This window comes from Phalacrocorax carbo, chromosome 7, assembly GCF_963921805.1.
Source record: "Phalacrocorax carbo chromosome 7, bPhaCar2.1, whole genome shotgun sequence".
NCBI lineage: Eukaryota > Metazoa > Chordata > Aves > Suliformes > Phalacrocoracidae > Phalacrocorax > Phalacrocorax carbo.
The window spans coordinates 3,953,068-3,968,510 of record NC_087519.1 but is presented as its reverse complement, the minus strand read 5'-3'; the positions used below and the strand labels follow the sequence as shown (position 1 = coordinate 3,968,510).

Sequence of the window (15,443 nt, the reverse complement as noted above, 5' to 3'; positions counted from 1 at the left end):
ATGCAGAAAGCAATCTGCATTTTGCACCTAGATGCAATCTGTTCTTTGCTGCTTTTTGCATCTTGCACCTGGATGTAATTTGCTCCTCGCATTTTGCACCTAGATGCAATCTGTTCTTTGCTGCTCTTCGCATTTTGCACCTAGATGCAATCTGATCTTTGCATTCCCACCTCCTTTCCACATGTCACCACGTGCCCATCCTACTTTCTAAAGCCCAAAAAGTGTGTCCAAGTGTTGACATCTCAGCCAACCAGGACAACTCACGTGGTTTAATCCCTGACCATGGCGAGGAATCCCCCCGGTGCCGTCATTCGATGGCTTGAGGGTTCGTTGGCAATTAGTGTGGTTGCCAGGGGCTGGATTTGCATTAAATGCAATGACTCTGTGCAAAGCCCATAACGCAGCATCCCCTGCAGGGCTGGGGATGGGGAAAGGCCATGGACCTGGAAGATGCCCCAGGGGGGACACCCAGCCCCGTGGACCCCACACACACCCCGGCTACGCAGACACCGGCTCCCCAGCGATTAGTATCACGTACTTATTCTCGTTGCTGGCATCGTAGCGTGGAGTTGGGTCATGGTCATTCCCGTTGACATCATAACTTGCAAGAGGGTCCTGAAAACACGTTGCCACCATTAGATTCGACTCACCAGCACAGAGTGGGACAAAGCAGCCTCGGCAGCACCGTGGTGCCACCTTGCCCACAGCCAGCTGGGCAGTAAATGCCATTTTCCACTTAGTTTCTGACTGTTTGTTCAAAACAAATAGTTTTGGGCTGCTGCCCCTGCTAAGAGATGGCTGCCCTGGGGGAAACACTCAGCTCTCATTGAAGACAGCTCCTCCAAACCCCAAATCCTGCTGGGCCTGACACTGTTCCCCCCACCACCGCTGCTGTTCAGGGTTTGAGCTGGGGCTGAGTGGGTTCATGCAGGTTTTTGGCTCTGCCCTGGCAAGCCAGAGGGAGGTGGCCGCTTCCCAGGCAGCTGTAAAGGGAGTTTCCCCCAAGCCTTCTTGTCTAAAAACCTCATTTCCTTCTTACAAACATCTTGAGCTTTTTAAAAAAAACACTTTTCTTCTAATCTGCCAATTCACAGACTTAAACTGTGTTTATATGCTGAAATTCTCCATAAATCAATTCACTGTAAGCACCAGCCCCAGCCCATCCAGCCCCAGCCCGTCCATCCCCCAGCTCACATAGTTCTGCAGGAGGTCCGGGTGATTCCTCTCTATGCCGTCATCGAGGATGGTGACCACCACGTTTTTGCCGGTGTAGCCCCTCTGCCAGGCTGCCAGGACGTTCATCTCTGACCTGCAGCGACTGCTTTTATCGCTGCAGTGCTATGAAGGGGGGAACACAGCAAGCACAGGCTGCAAAAGGGCTGCAACCCCATTTCAGCCCATCTAAGCAAGCAGCCAGGCTGGAAGCCCATTTAATCAACCAGAAAATATATTTACATCCAACCCCCTGCCATATAACTCGTAGATTTGTTATAACTTTACTCCACTGATCAAAGCCATCCAGCAGCAGTTAATCCAGGCAATGCTACCTCCCTATTATTCTTTTCCTCTTCCATTTCAAATACTGTGGGCTTTTCAGTTTTGAAGGGCTCATTTCCCTTCTGCGCTTAATTTTCAATGAATTTCCCTGTCAAATACAGATCGATGAAGCAGGCAGGAGAAAAATGATATTGTAAATAGATGGTTGCAGCTCTTAGATGGGTAAAATACATCGGTGCTGCAGCTGTGCTGCTCCCAAGCCTTCACTGTGCAGACCATAATGAGGAGCTGCTAATGATGGTGAAACCCTTAAAGCTAGACTTTCTCATGGGTTAATTTACAATTTTTAAATCCTGCTGCCAAGCACATTCACTGATATTAAGGTGTTTCATTACTGCTGAGGCTGAGCAAAGATTGATGACGCGTTTGATTAAAAATAAATTAACCCGCCCTGTAAAGCAGCAGGTGGGGATTAATGCCCTCGTGGGGCAACGGAGGGGAGACACCCACCATGTACCACATGTTGGGCCACACTGGGTCGTTGAAGGGCAGGGCATGTGGCTCGCCTCGGACCTGCCTCTTCACCCGCCGCTTCACCTCCTGCTGCTGCAGCCAGTCCACCTGCAAGGAGAGGCATGGGTCAGCATCACCTGTGGGCGCAGAGCCCGGCATCGCCCACGGACAGGACCCGGCATCGCCTGTGGGCACAGGCTCCATTATCACCCGTGGGCAGAGCCTGGTATCGCCTGTGGACACAGGCTCCGTTATCACCCACAGGCACAGAGCCCGGCATCGCCTGTGGGCACAGGCTCCGTTATCACCTGCAGGCACAGAGCCCGGCATCGCCTGTGGACACAGGCTCCAGCATCACCCGTGGGCACAGAGCCCGGCATCGCCTGTGGACACAGGCTCTGTTATCACCCACAGGCACAGAGCCCGGCATCGCCTGTGGACACAGGCTCCGTTATCACCCACAGGCACAGAGCCCGGCATCGCCTGTGGACACAGGCTCCGTTATCACCCACAGGCACAGAGCCCGGTATCACCCGTGGGCACAGGCTCCGTTATCACCTGCAGGCACAAAGCCCAGCATCGCCTGTGGGCACAGGCTCCGGCACTGCCTGTGGGCACAGAGCCTGGCATCGCCTGTGGGCACAGGCTCTGGCACTGCCTGTGGGCACAGAGCCTGGCATCAACCGCGGGCACAGATCCCGGCACTGCCTGCGGGCACAGGCTCCGGTATCACCCGTGGGCACAGAGCCTGGCATCAACTGCAGGCACAGAGCCTGGCATCGCCTGTGGGCACAGATCCCGGCACTGCCTGTGGGCACAGGCTCCGGTATCACCTGCCAAAACAGGATGCAGGATGCAGAAGCGGTGCGAACCGCAGCTTGGACCCATTCCAGCATCACACCACACGCCGGCAAACCCCCCGGCTCCTTTGGCAGGGCTGCTGCCGAGAAAGTGGCTTCATTTTGGGGGATAAAGGATGGATGGACAGACAGACAGGGCAAGCTCAGCTCTTTGTGGTCTCTGAGCCAGGGACCAGATTCCTCTCCCGGTGCAGCAAAACCCTTGAGCATAAATAAAGCCGCCTCCAAGCGCGTGCCTAAACCCCCCCAGCTTAATGAAGCATCGAAGCACGCACTGAAGTCCTGCTGGAGACAAACCGCATATTTAAGCGTTTAGTCAAAGCGCTGGAGAAGACTCAGGTGCTTGGCTTAATTTGGGGGCTGATTATTCCCCTGGCTGGGAGGCAGCAGCCACAGCTCAGCCCCGAGACTTCACCACCCAGCTCCAGGGCTGCTCATCCTTCAAGCTCCTCTCCTCCTGATAAAATAATAAAACTGGGGGGCTTTACTCAAGCACAACACATGTTTCTCAAAAACACAGGATGACCACACATGGCCACGGCACGTCTCGGGGGACGTGGCTGGCTCTGGAGAGGCATTTTTGGCACTGGCTGCGAGCGAGGCGGCCTCAGGGCTGACCGCTCTGACATTTGTTTGCTTTTCAGTGGGGCATGACATGCGAAGAGATCAAACGGGAAATGAGCCGGAAAAGGCCAGGATTGGGAAATGCCGGTGTTTGCCTGCGCCACTGCGGCGTGAGCTGCCGAAGGTGGTGGTTTGGGAGCAGCTGCATCTCGTCCCTGGCGAGCATTCCACCCCCAGGCCATTTATTGCCCACAGAAAGGGCTTTCCTGTCTTCAGCAGGGAGATGAAACCCAGGGTTATTGAAAATAGTTTGTAAAAATAATTTATAAACCAAATCTTTACACATTCTCACACTGTGGGGAGAAGGGAGGCACCAGCCGATGAGCTGGGAGGGCTCTGCAGCACATCCCTCCTCGATGGACACTTCCCAACAGCTCAGGGGCTTTTGGGAACAGCAGAGCTGCTCATGGGGGTGTCTCTATTCTTGTGGCTAAGGTTTTGTAACAAAAAGAATAAAAATCCAAAGTGCAACGTTTCGTTGGGCTCATTTATGTGAAACTGTTGGCTGAACTGAGTTCTTCATGGTTTATAGCTTTCTGACTTGGATGGAGGTAGATGGGGAGCTGTGCATATCAGAAACCTGACAGTTTCCAGCCTAGAGCTTGGTTTTTAAACATATATATTTTAAAGGAAAAAAAAAATACATACATTTCATGAAAAAATGAGTTTCCATGCTGCCTTGGCTGAGGACACCATGCTGCTTTGCTTATACGACGATGGATTTAAGCTTTGGAAGCAAAAATACAACTTCATGGTCTAGTTAAAAAAAAAATAAATACACTAAATAGAGGATATGGCCCAAATACCCAGCTTTTCTCCTTAAAGCAGCACTCCTTGGCAGCGTTACCACAGGTCTGGCTGCCCAAGCCACAGCTATCACCTTTCCCTGCGGCTTTGCTGGACGCAGGGACGACGGGAAGATGTGGGATTTCACGGGAGCTGCAGTGCCTGGTGGGGACATCTTCCATCTTAAACACGCTCCTGATCGACCCCAGCGCTGCCAGCCAGGAGGCGATGGAGAAGTCTTGTGTGGACACAGAGAAATCAGCGGTTTAACAGCACTGATTTCAAGAGGGGGTTGATAAATTGGCGTGGCTGGTATGGGAAGACAACGGGTGAGCAGGAAGGAGCCTGGGGCATTCCTGCAACAGCTCCCATGGCTTGTGAAACTCAGATCGACTTCCATCACTTACCCAGGGGGGAAAAGCTTCTCGGAAATTTAAAAAAAAAAAAAGTCTTTTCTACCAGAAATGGCCAAAATTGTTACAACACAGTCCTGAGCCCAGAGCGTCCCTGCTCTACCCGCGCAAACCCTAACAAGCAATAAGAAGGCAACCATGAGTGGCACCAAAGGATCCTGTGAGGAAGCCTTCGCCAAGCTGAACCTTTCACCCGTGCTGGAAACAGAGGGGCAGCTTTTTATGCTCCCCCTTACTTTGAGATTTTCAGTGGGGGATGCCTGGATCCAGCCACCCAGGGTAGCTCCACCAAACACAATAACCGCAAAGGCGAGGATGCAACTCCCTTTGCAGCTCCAGGAAAGCAATAGCTTGACTTTTTCCAGTGGATGTGCAGGAATTAAAGCAGAGATCCAGGACAAACCAGATGGCTCCAGCACATGTTTGCCATAAAGCACAGCAGAAATTATTTAGGTGGTGTTGATTTTGCTATGGTACATGGCCAGAGGCACAGGGACTGAGGCCATGACACCCTCTGATGAGGATTAAGAGACCAGAGCAGTGAGGCTGAAGGCTCAAGTACTGCGAGGACCAACAAGGACAACTGCAAGGTGCATCCCAGCAAGCTGGGAAAGTTTACAGCAATGACAGCTGCAAGATGAGCCCACACGAGGCGTGGCACAGCATGGCACGACCCTGCTCTGCATCCCATCGCACCTCCATGCCTCTTACTCTTACCACCACGACCTGCCCCCAAAAATTGCTGGACCTGCTACATCTCTCCTCCCCTTCAATCACCCGCCATGTCGTTCGGCTCATATCAGCCCCAAACGGAGCAGCCACCAGCCACAGGGTTTCTTGGGGCAAGAGGGGAGCTCAGCAGCAGTGTGGTCCCACGGGGACTAGGAGCCCGGGTGGTGCCCAGCCCTCATGCCACCAACCCCCATGGCAGAGCAAAATGATAAATAATGGTGCTGGAAACAATAGCCCCCAGAAGGCACGAACCACCCAACATCTGTAAATGATTGAATTTGCTGGTTCTTGGGATTTCTGCAAGAGTTGTTTCCATCTTCGCTATTCCAGCCTGCGTAAGCTCGTGCCTCGCAGTGAAGTTTTCCTGCGTTGCACACGCTAAGCCGGTGCCGTCCAAATGCTGAGACGGCTCCAAAATGATTCGCAAATGTGCGTGGGAGAGGCAACACATGCCAAGAGGTCTTGAACTCCGAGTGATAATGGAGGATTAACAGAACAGGAGCTAATTGCTGTAGCTTGCAGTCCATAGAGCAAGGCAAGGTAAATGTTAATAAGACTATAAGACCAAATTGATTTGGTTTACATTATAACTAGACTCACTTAAAAGGCAGTATTTCAATTGCAGAGCTGAATTAATCATTCGCTGGGATGCCTGTGCACCTCCCTGAGGGTGAACAGCTTTAATTAGAGCCCAGCACACTTCCAGGGCACCGACGCTCCCCTCCGTGAGGTTTCCCCCGCTGGCGATGCCACTGCTCAGCAGCGGCCGCGCGTGTGCATCCTCAGAAGTGTGCTACAGACCCTGTCCAAATATTTATCAGCAAATCTCTCTGGAAAGCTGGCTGGCTGGGGAAAGCAGGGTTGCAGTGCAGGTCTGGAGAGATGCAGATGGGATGTGTCGCGCTGAGTGGGTCAGAAGCGTCTTGGGAGTTCAGGGGTATCCAAAGGGTAGCCGAGGCCATCCCACGGGTGGCCGGGCATCAGTGCAAGCACCAGCAGCTCACCATAACATGGGTACTTCCATTGCAATGGCTTTTTCTGCCTTTATTTCCTCCTCTCCCCAAAAAACAGACCCTCCCCACACATTAACCCTTCTTCTGCTCTGCAGAAGTAGCATCTCACAGGACTCAGGTGCCAGGTAGAACACAGGGGAGGAGGAAAGCCAAGGCAGGGATGCAGCTCTTCCCTGCCACGCTGAGCCAAGCTCACCCAGGTCCTGCCTGTCCCTCCTTGCCTTCTCCACTCCCCCCTGCCATTACTTTTGTCAATTCAGCTGTGCTGAAAATCCCTTCGGGTGCTTGCTCTAGGAAAAAGCAATGCAGAGCTATTGCCAAGGATTTCACACATAGCAACCATTGAGGCAGCAAGTGTTGTGGCAACTGGATCAACACCCTGAGCATGCAACAGCCTTTCTATCCTGGAAGGCTTTTTTTCTCCCCCCTTTTCTTCCTCCTCGCTTTCAGGCAGATGTTAGCATTTAGTCACTTCTATGTATTTTTCATCACCGATCGACGTACCCATGTCCAATGAGTCACTCCTTGCATGCACAGGGCTGTGGTTCAAGGATAAGATAACACGTCATTGCAAGATGCTTGGGCTCATGCTTAACCCAAACAAAGCCGACAGGCACCTCTCCAAGGGGGAAAGCTGGGACCCCCATCCCATCACCCCTGCAGAGGCTGCCTGGCCCCATACCTTGGGGTCCATGCGGAGAAAGTTGTGCGGTCCCCGGCTGCTCAGCGTCGAGCGCTTGAACGTCTTGCTGTGGTGAAAGTGGTAGTAGTTTTCCAAGCTCCCAATCTGCAAAAAGAGGGGTTTTTTAAACAACAACAACAAAAAAAATCCCACCAGAACAGATCTTCCCCATGGTTGTTCCCCATTTTGGTGGTGGCAGCATCCAATTGTGCATCAGTGCAGCCCTGCACTGCAAATCCTTTGCTCACACAAAGCTCCCTGGCAAAGCTGGGGCTCAGGGAGGGGATGCAGGGTGCTGGCACTATCCCCGGGGCCACCACTGTGGCAAACAGCGCTGGTGGCCGGATACACCAGAGCCTGGAAAACACTTTTATGAATTTTCACCTATTAAACGCATCTTTGTAAAATGCCTTCCATCAGCTCCCAAGCAGAAATAATGAGCTAAAAGTGAGCTCAGCAGCTGCGGCGGAGCCAGGAGAGCTGTGCCTCATCCTGCTGCTTTTCCCCACCCAACGCTCTGACTTCACCCCGGCAGCAGCAAGAACAGCCCCATAAGGAGAGGTGAATGCGAACCTGCTAACCCTGGGATGCTGTTGGGAAGCAGAGGGTAAATGTGCTTAGCCTGGAGTCAGGGATGGCAGCAGGAAAAGTCAAAAAAATAAAATAAAAAAATCTCCAAGTAAACCAACCCTGCCTCCCTCCCAAGGGATGTGTAACACATGTCCCAGCCTGGAGCCCCTTCCCAGCAGTAAGTGCAGCCCAGGAGCAAAGGCAGGCTGAGAAAGGCAGCCCCACTGGCTCCCTTCAGCTTGGGGAAGCCCCATGCTCCTCTTTTGCAAGTTTTTGCCTTTTTTTTTTCCCCTTGCACAGAGCTGAAATGTCCCGCATTTGTGGGAAAAACACTGTGCCAGCCACACCACCCTTCCATGCCCCGGGGCGGCTGCGCTGCCTCCAGCCCTCTCATCCCGGCAGACTCCTCTTTTTCCATCCCAAAAGCACGGATAAAGTCCTGGGGCTATGCAATGAGCCGGGCCATCTCAGCCAGGCGCCACAGGATGAGCGTCCCTCGGGAATTCACAGCCATAGGGACAGGAATGACCCAAAAGCTGCACTTACTGGCTCCCAGGTCACACAGTTTTGGTACAAATCAGGTCTCTGCTACAAATTCCCTTTTCTCTGATGTTGGTTTTCTTTCTAACCCCCCCCCCCCCCAAAAAAAAAAAAAACCTGTCCCATGGCCAGGAGCTGGATGCTGTAGGGAGCCAGTGGCAGTCCCTGTGTCTGGCTCACAGGACCAGGGCGAGCCATGCTCTGAGCCCCCATCTGCAACCCAGGAGCTGGGTGATGTCCCTGAGGCCACGTGTGACCATGGGGCCAGGGTGACATCCCCGAGGCCAGACCAGGGCTGGCTGCAATGGGCGCAGCACGGGGAGCAAACAGGTTTGTCCAGACCAAATGCTGAAGCAGATGATGACAACTACTTACATCTTTATCACACTTCATACCTTGAGATCACAGAATTCCAGAATGGTGGGGGTTGGAAGGGACCTCTGGAGATCATCTCGTCCAACCCCCCTGCTTGGGCAGGTACACCCAGAGCATCCAGAGATGTGCCAGAGCCTCTTACGAGCATTAAATATTTAGTTTTGCACTGCCTTTTATGCCAGAATGTCATTTCACCAACTTTACTGCCATTAGTGTAATTTTCATAATTTGTTTCCACTCAAGTTTGTTTAAACCCTCCCTTCCTCCCCCACCCTGCTGCCTTTTTCTTTGCGTTACAGCATAGCTGTGATTTTTCTTTAACATCTACATGAAAAGCAGTTGCTCTTTGCAATCTGCATTTGGCTTTTAAAACCCATTCTTCAAATCCACTCTCACTTACGAAAGGCAAGGAGGATGCTCCAACCTCCCCATATTTTAGGGAAGCCTTGCGCAAGGCCACCCTGCCTCTTGCTCACTCTGCCTGGAAATCCCAATCCCACAGCCCAGGTGGTTCAGCTCCACATCCGCCGGCTCAGCCTGCAGTTTGCAGGGTTATAATATTCAGTTTATTCTCATCTCCAGTCCCTCCGGCACTTGTCATAACAGGATCATGCTCTATAAACAAGCATCGGCTGAAAAAGTGCTTCTGTTCCCCACCGGAGCGGGCACGGGGATTTTTGGAAATAAATGTGAAATTACCACGCGATGCAAATCAGCAAGAGGACAGGGAGGGAGATGACCCCATCGCAGGCTCTGCAGATGCCTGGTGAGAGCAGCAGAAGCACCCTGTGCCCCAGGCTCTTTATCCTCCTGGGATTTATTGAAAGAAGAGTAAGGAAAACCTTCTCAAGTTGGGGCTAACCTGAAAGCTGACCCCGCTCTGAGCAGAGGCTGGACCCAGTGACCTCCAGAGGACCCCTTCCACCTAAGATACTCCAACATTCCAAAATGCCTTTTTTTTTTTTAATTGAAAAGTATTTTTTCTCCTCCTTGAGGTCACTCAGCTCAGTGAGGGCTCCTCAGTGCAACCCCCGGGGATATGGGATGCCCAAGAGTTGGGTTTTCTCCTGCGTACAGCACCAGCAAGGCCACAGCGATGGGGACACTGGAAGATCCAGTGGAGCACCCAAGAAGCACATAGCAGGACTTTACCAAGGACTGATCCTTCCTGGCTCCCTAAATGAGCAAGTGTATCCACCAGACCGGCCAGAAGACAGCTGCCCATGCTGAAAGGTCCCAGCCCCACCGCAGAGGGGACGGTCCAGGTTGCCACCAACTGCAGTTACAAAGCCCACCCACCCAAAGCCTAGGAGACCACGCCAAGCAGATCCAGACATACTCGTTCCCTCCCCAAGCATGTTTACAACTATTGACCTTTCTTTTGGACATCTAACTTCTGTTGGGAACGTGTACAGGAAGTTCTCATTTCTACAAGGGTCAAGTCTGATTTTCCCCAATTGATTTTCAGTTTTGGGCTGAAGTTTCAGAGGAAACTTGAGATCTTTTTTTTTTTTTTGAGGCAACTTGAATTTGTACATCAACAAAAACGAGGTGGTTTTCTTCCCCCTGTTAACTGAGGCAGAGGAAGCCCTGGCTGGTGCTGCCCAGCTCAGCTGGGCTGCAGCTGGAGCAAGCCATAAGCAACGTGAACACATTTTGCACCCTGCAAAGCCATCGTCACTATGCCGAGGATATCGATGGGTCTGCTTCCAAAAAGCCATGCACCTGCCAATGTCATCCAGCCAAACAGGGAAGAGTTTGAAGCTGAAGGAGCTTCTGAAGGAGCTACTCATGGCCCTGATGGAACCCAGGTGCTTAGAGAGATACGGAGACGCACAGCAAAAGGATGAGAGGCAACAAGTAAAGGTAAAAATCGTATTTGGGTATAAAGACAGTAGTTCTTCGTGTAGGGTGGTGACACACAGGTCCGGGGAGATGGTAGGATCTCTGTCCTTGGAGAGCTTCAAATCTCACCTGGCTGAGGCTCCACACAGCCTGCTTTAGCCTCAAAGTGGGGAGTGTGTGGACCAGAGACCTCCACAGGTCCTTGCCAGCAGGATTGACTCTACAAATACAGTTCTTAACAGTGTTAAAAAGAGGAATGATTGCAAGGGGTTTGGCCATCTCCCCATTGCCTTTTCCATTCCCCTTCTCCCCCAAATCCTGGGGCTGCCTGCAAGTGGCACCAGGGCAGGGAAAGGCACACAGGAGATGCTCCTGCAGCAGCACCCGGCTCTCCCGATGCACTGCCAGGCAGAGATGAGCCCAGCGCCTGCCCTGCCTCATTAACAGACATTAGTATTTTGAGCAGGTTCAAGATCACTTGTAGCTAACAAGGCATGACAAAAAAGAGCTTTTTGGAGCTGGACGCCACCAAGGGCGGCACTAGAGCCCATCAGGGTATTTCCAAGCCAATTCCTTCCCTCCCCATCACAGTAAAGTCTTCCAGCGTCTCACCCAAACCATCCCATTTCTGCAAAACGCAGCTGCGTCAGCACCGGGGTCCTCCAGGAGGATGGACATGGCTGGGGAGGCCGTGCCTGCTCTCCTCCCGAGGTTGGACTAGATGATCCCTAAGGTCCCTTCCAACCTGTGATTCTGTGAAAAATCTTCATTAAAACACCACCCATTCCCATCAGGCACAAGGGCTCCAGCCACTGAGCTCCTGCCTTCAGGAATGTCATTCTCAGATGGTCATGGCTGGATTCAGCCCAGTAAGGACCCACCCCAGGGCTGCAAGGATACCATTGCCCCAGCATCTCCCAGATGACAGGAATCCAGGAAAGCTCCAATTTCAGCTCCAAATGACTCCTGCCCACCTCCCATGCTGTAGGTGAGACTGCCGAGCACACGCGAGCCCTCCCAAACTGACCATGTTGAGCCTCACACAAGAAAAAAAATCCATATAAATCCTGTTGGTGGGATAGGAACAGGCTCGTCACCACCCCCGGGATGGTGGTGGAGCACTGCCTGGGGCACCAGCACCACACAGCCCTCACAGCACCCACGGCCAGGGCCTGCCCCATCTCGCCCTGACACAGGGCGGCGAACAAAGACCCGCAGGGAGGAATGAGCAGGCATTTGGGGATGTAAAAGCTTTTCCTTTTGTTTAATTGTTTGCTTCAGTTAAATAGAAGTTGATGCAAATGATTCCCCAAGGGAAATGTTACTCTGCCGTGACCCAGAAGGGTTTAAGGGTATCTTGGTGTGCGTGTTGAACACGGGAGCACGTGAGGACCCAGCTCAGGCACAGGGCAGACACCTGTGTGCAAATCCCAGCGATGCCCTTCCCAGCCGGGAGCATGTGAGGAGCCCCTGGGATTGCATCTCAGAGGAAAAGATGTCACCAGCCACCAACGCAGGGCTGAGCCTCCCTTGCACTCAGCTGGGTCACCTCCATGACCACCACCTCTCCTCCTCCCTCGCCATGTTGGATGGCACCACTTGCCTCCACCTCAAACATCTCCCCAGGGCAGGGTGATACATCCCTCGCAGGGTTTTCCAGCAGGTTTTGCGCAGGATCAGGCCCCCCGAGAGGGCACATCTCACCGGGGACGGTGCCGTCCCCACCAGCTCCATGAGCAGAGGACACAGCGGGGGAAACTGGGGACACCCAGGCCCCCACGGGGCTCAGCACACAATAAACCCCAAGCACAACGCAGCAAATGTCACCTGTGAGCGCGCACACAGAGGGAAAGTGGTTTCGCCCTGGAGGAGGCCCTGTGGGAGAAGGCCAGGGAGGCCAGAGAGCTGAAGGCAGGGCACTGAGAGCAGCTGGGGAAGCCCCAGCAGTGCACGAGCTCTCACCATCCATGGAAAAGGCAGGAGCCAGGAACACCCTGATGCAACCACAGAAATATTTCCCTTGCTCTCCAGCCTGCGCTGGGCTGCCCCGGGGAAAGGCTCAGGGGGGAGGGAGGGATGCTCTGATGGGGCCACGTTGCGCCCACGAGCCAAACGCCTCCGGTATCGTGAGGACAAGCTCAGGAAAGCTGGGATGCTGCAGGGGAGCAGATGCTCCAGCGGGGAAGGGACACAGCGAAACCCCGAACCAGGAGCTGACATTAGGCTGATGCAAATCGGGAGAGTGGGAAGCTCAATCAAGATATTCCTTGGCTGAACAGGGGTAAACACCGAAAAGCCCTTTGGGTTGCACAACCGCATTCACCCGGCCCTGTGATCGAGGCATTTGAGTAACGTAAGTTCTCCTTGGCGGGGCAAGAGTGGAGAAAGGCAGGTAGGGATGGAGGCTGGGACGGGAGGGGTTATCCCCCACGGGAGATCTCAGACACCAGTGCAGGAGACAGTGTCCCTGATTTGGCCTCCCCCGCCCCCCCACCCCGGCAAATTTGTTTACGCAGCACCCCATGACTTTAATTATACTTAAAAGCAGGGTTGCGATATAAAGCAAGGTTATAATTTATAGTCCAGGAGACACCTTGGGCAGGAAGACAACCTGAAGTGCCACCCAGCCAGAAAAGCTCCCAGCAGCCGGGCAGCGTGGAAGGCGATAAACTCCAGAGAAAACTCCGAGGACACCAGCCCACATCTGGGTTTGCAGAGAGGATTAAGACATTGAGAAGAAAAGGAGCTGCCGTGCTTAAAGTCGCCTTTGAGCCATCCGCGTGCTGCGGGGGACTGAAAACAAAAGTTCCTCGTGTTCCCAAAATCTCCGATAAACCCGGGCCAGAGAGTCCAAAGTTTGTTAAATCCACAAATGTAACTTTCCGGGACGGCAGGAACTTGTGCAATCCCCGAGCCGGTGCGGGCTCTGCGGGGCGAGGGCACCCCGAGGAGCCGGGGGGGGAACGGGGCCAGAGCGCTCCGCCAGCATCGCTGCATCGCCCTTACCCCGACCGCCCCGGGGGCCTGGGGGGGGGGCCCAGCTCCCGCTCCCGGGACCCCCGGCACCACCCCGCTCCCGGGAGACCCGGCAGTTCCGCGGGACCCCCGGGAGCTTCTCGAAACCGCGACCCACAGTGTGGGACACCACCACCCCCCCCCCCCGCAGTCTCCCGGTGTAAGATCCCCCCCCTCGCAGCTCCCGACCGTTCCCCGGGACCCCCGGCAGCTCCGCGGCCCCGGGACCCCCTCCCCCCCCCCCCGGTGCAAGCCCCCCCTGCAACCCCCGCTCCCGGTACCCCGGCACCTGCCCCCTCCCCGGAGCGCCCCCCCGCCCCCCGGTACCCCTTACCTGCCCCAGGCTGATGTAGCCGTAGGCGGCGGCGAGGCGGGCGGCCTCGGCGGGGCCCCCCCGCACCCGCACGGCCCAGTGGTTGGTGTAGACGGTGCGGTAGGGCTCGGCCGCGGCCCCGCTCCCGCCGAGCGCCAGCGCCAGGGCCAGCAGGCAGAGGCGGGCGGGCGGCGGCGGGGCGGCCGCGCTCCCCGGGCCGGGGCCGGCTGCTGCGGCGGGCATGCTGCGCTCCGCGGTGCCGAGCTGGGCGGAGCGGCCAGCTGCGCCTTTTAAAGCGGCCCCGGAGCCCGGCGGGGGCGGGGGGATGCTCCGGGGTGGGGGGGGCAAAGGGGGAAGGGGGGGGGGTGCAGGCGGAGGCGGTGGGGAGGGCTCGGCCCGGCGGCAGCGCCGGGAAAACGGGCGCCCGGCTGACAGGGCGGCTCCCGGGCACCCCCCCGGCGCCCCCCCCGCATCCCTCCTGCGAGCCTTCCAGCTCCCCTGCAGCCCCCCCCCCCCCCCCCCAGCCTCCGCGGTGCTGCTTCCCGAGCAATCCCCTGCGTGTCCCGGTACTGCTCTCCGGAAACCCCTCTTTACACCTCTGTACCCCCCCTGCACGCCTCGGCGCAGCACCCCCCCGGACAACCCCCTTCACGTCCCCGGATAACCCCCTGCATCCCCCCTACATGTTACAGGACAACGTCCTGTACCCCCCCTAAGTCCCCCCTGCATGCAGCTGTGCTGCTCCCCCAACACCCCCCTGTACACCGCCGCAACCCCCCCCCCCCGCGCCCCCCGGTGCTGCTCCCCGGACAACCCCGCCGCATGTCCCCAGACAATGCCCTGCATCCCCCTGCGTGTCCCTGGAGACCCCCCTGCACTGCGCTGCATCCCTCTACATTCCCCAGCACTGCCCTTGGCGCACCCCCGCTGCATCCCCTTGCATCCTCTTTTGTGCCCCCCCCCCGCATCCCCTGCACCCCCCCTGCGTGTCCCTGGAGACCCCACTGAACCCCGCTGCATCCTTCTGCATTCCCCAGCGCTGCCCTTTGGGCACCCCCCTGCACCCCCTTGCATCCTCCTTTGTGTCCCCCGCATCCCCCCTGCATGCCCTCAGGCATCCCCCAAGCTCTGCTCCCCATGTAGCCCCCTGCACCCCCTATGGCAGCCAACCTGACCCCCCCCACAACCACTGCCCCCCTTGGCACTGATCCCTGGGCATCCTGCCTGCATCACCCCCCCACCTCCATTTCCCCTGCGTCCCCCTAGGCATCGCCCCACCCCCACCTCTCTGCAGTACCCCCACAGGCATCTCCCACTGCACCTCCCCCCTGCATCCCTCTAGCACTGCCCATTACCCTCCCCCCCATCCCCGGGCATCCTTCTGCACCCCCGGGCAAACCACAGCCAGCTCCTCAAGGGCTCAGAGGGGGAAGGCCAGGAGGGGCTGGCCAGAAATTCCAAAATCCTGGGGAGGATTTTGGGGCAGGACTCTCGGGGCAGGCCTGGCCGTGGTGGGCACAAGGGACACCACAGGGAGCCGTGGGTAAGGGCAGAGAGGGGCTGGAGCGCTGTATTTGCCTCCCACGGGCACCATTCAGGGTACAGCAGAAAGCTCGTGGGGTATTAGAAAATAGGCTTTGTTAGGGAGAAGGCAGTGGTGCATAC

General features: G+C 55.7%; 1 protein-coding gene across 1 annotated transcript in view; it reads right to left on the bottom strand.

The window, feature by feature from the left end:
- Nucleotides 1–14,061, bottom strand: part of PCSK6 (proprotein convertase subtilisin/kexin type 6) — a 37,731-nt gene extending 23,670 nt beyond the window's left edge. The window contains exons 1-5 of the mRNA XM_064456109.1: nt 13,800–14,061; nt 7,121–7,225; nt 2,008–2,118; nt 1,195–1,338; nt 539–615 (exon numbers count right to left, since the gene is read on the bottom strand). Of these exons, the coding sequence (XP_064312179.1) occupies nt 539–615; nt 1,195–1,338; nt 2,008–2,118; nt 7,121–7,225; nt 13,800–14,021 (659 nt within the window). The 5' untranslated portion in view covers nt 14,022–14,061. The remainder of the gene's footprint in view (nt 1–538; nt 616–1,194; nt 1,339–2,007; nt 2,119–7,120; nt 7,226–13,799) is intronic.
- Nucleotides 14,062–15,443: the final 1,382 nt, after the last annotated feature.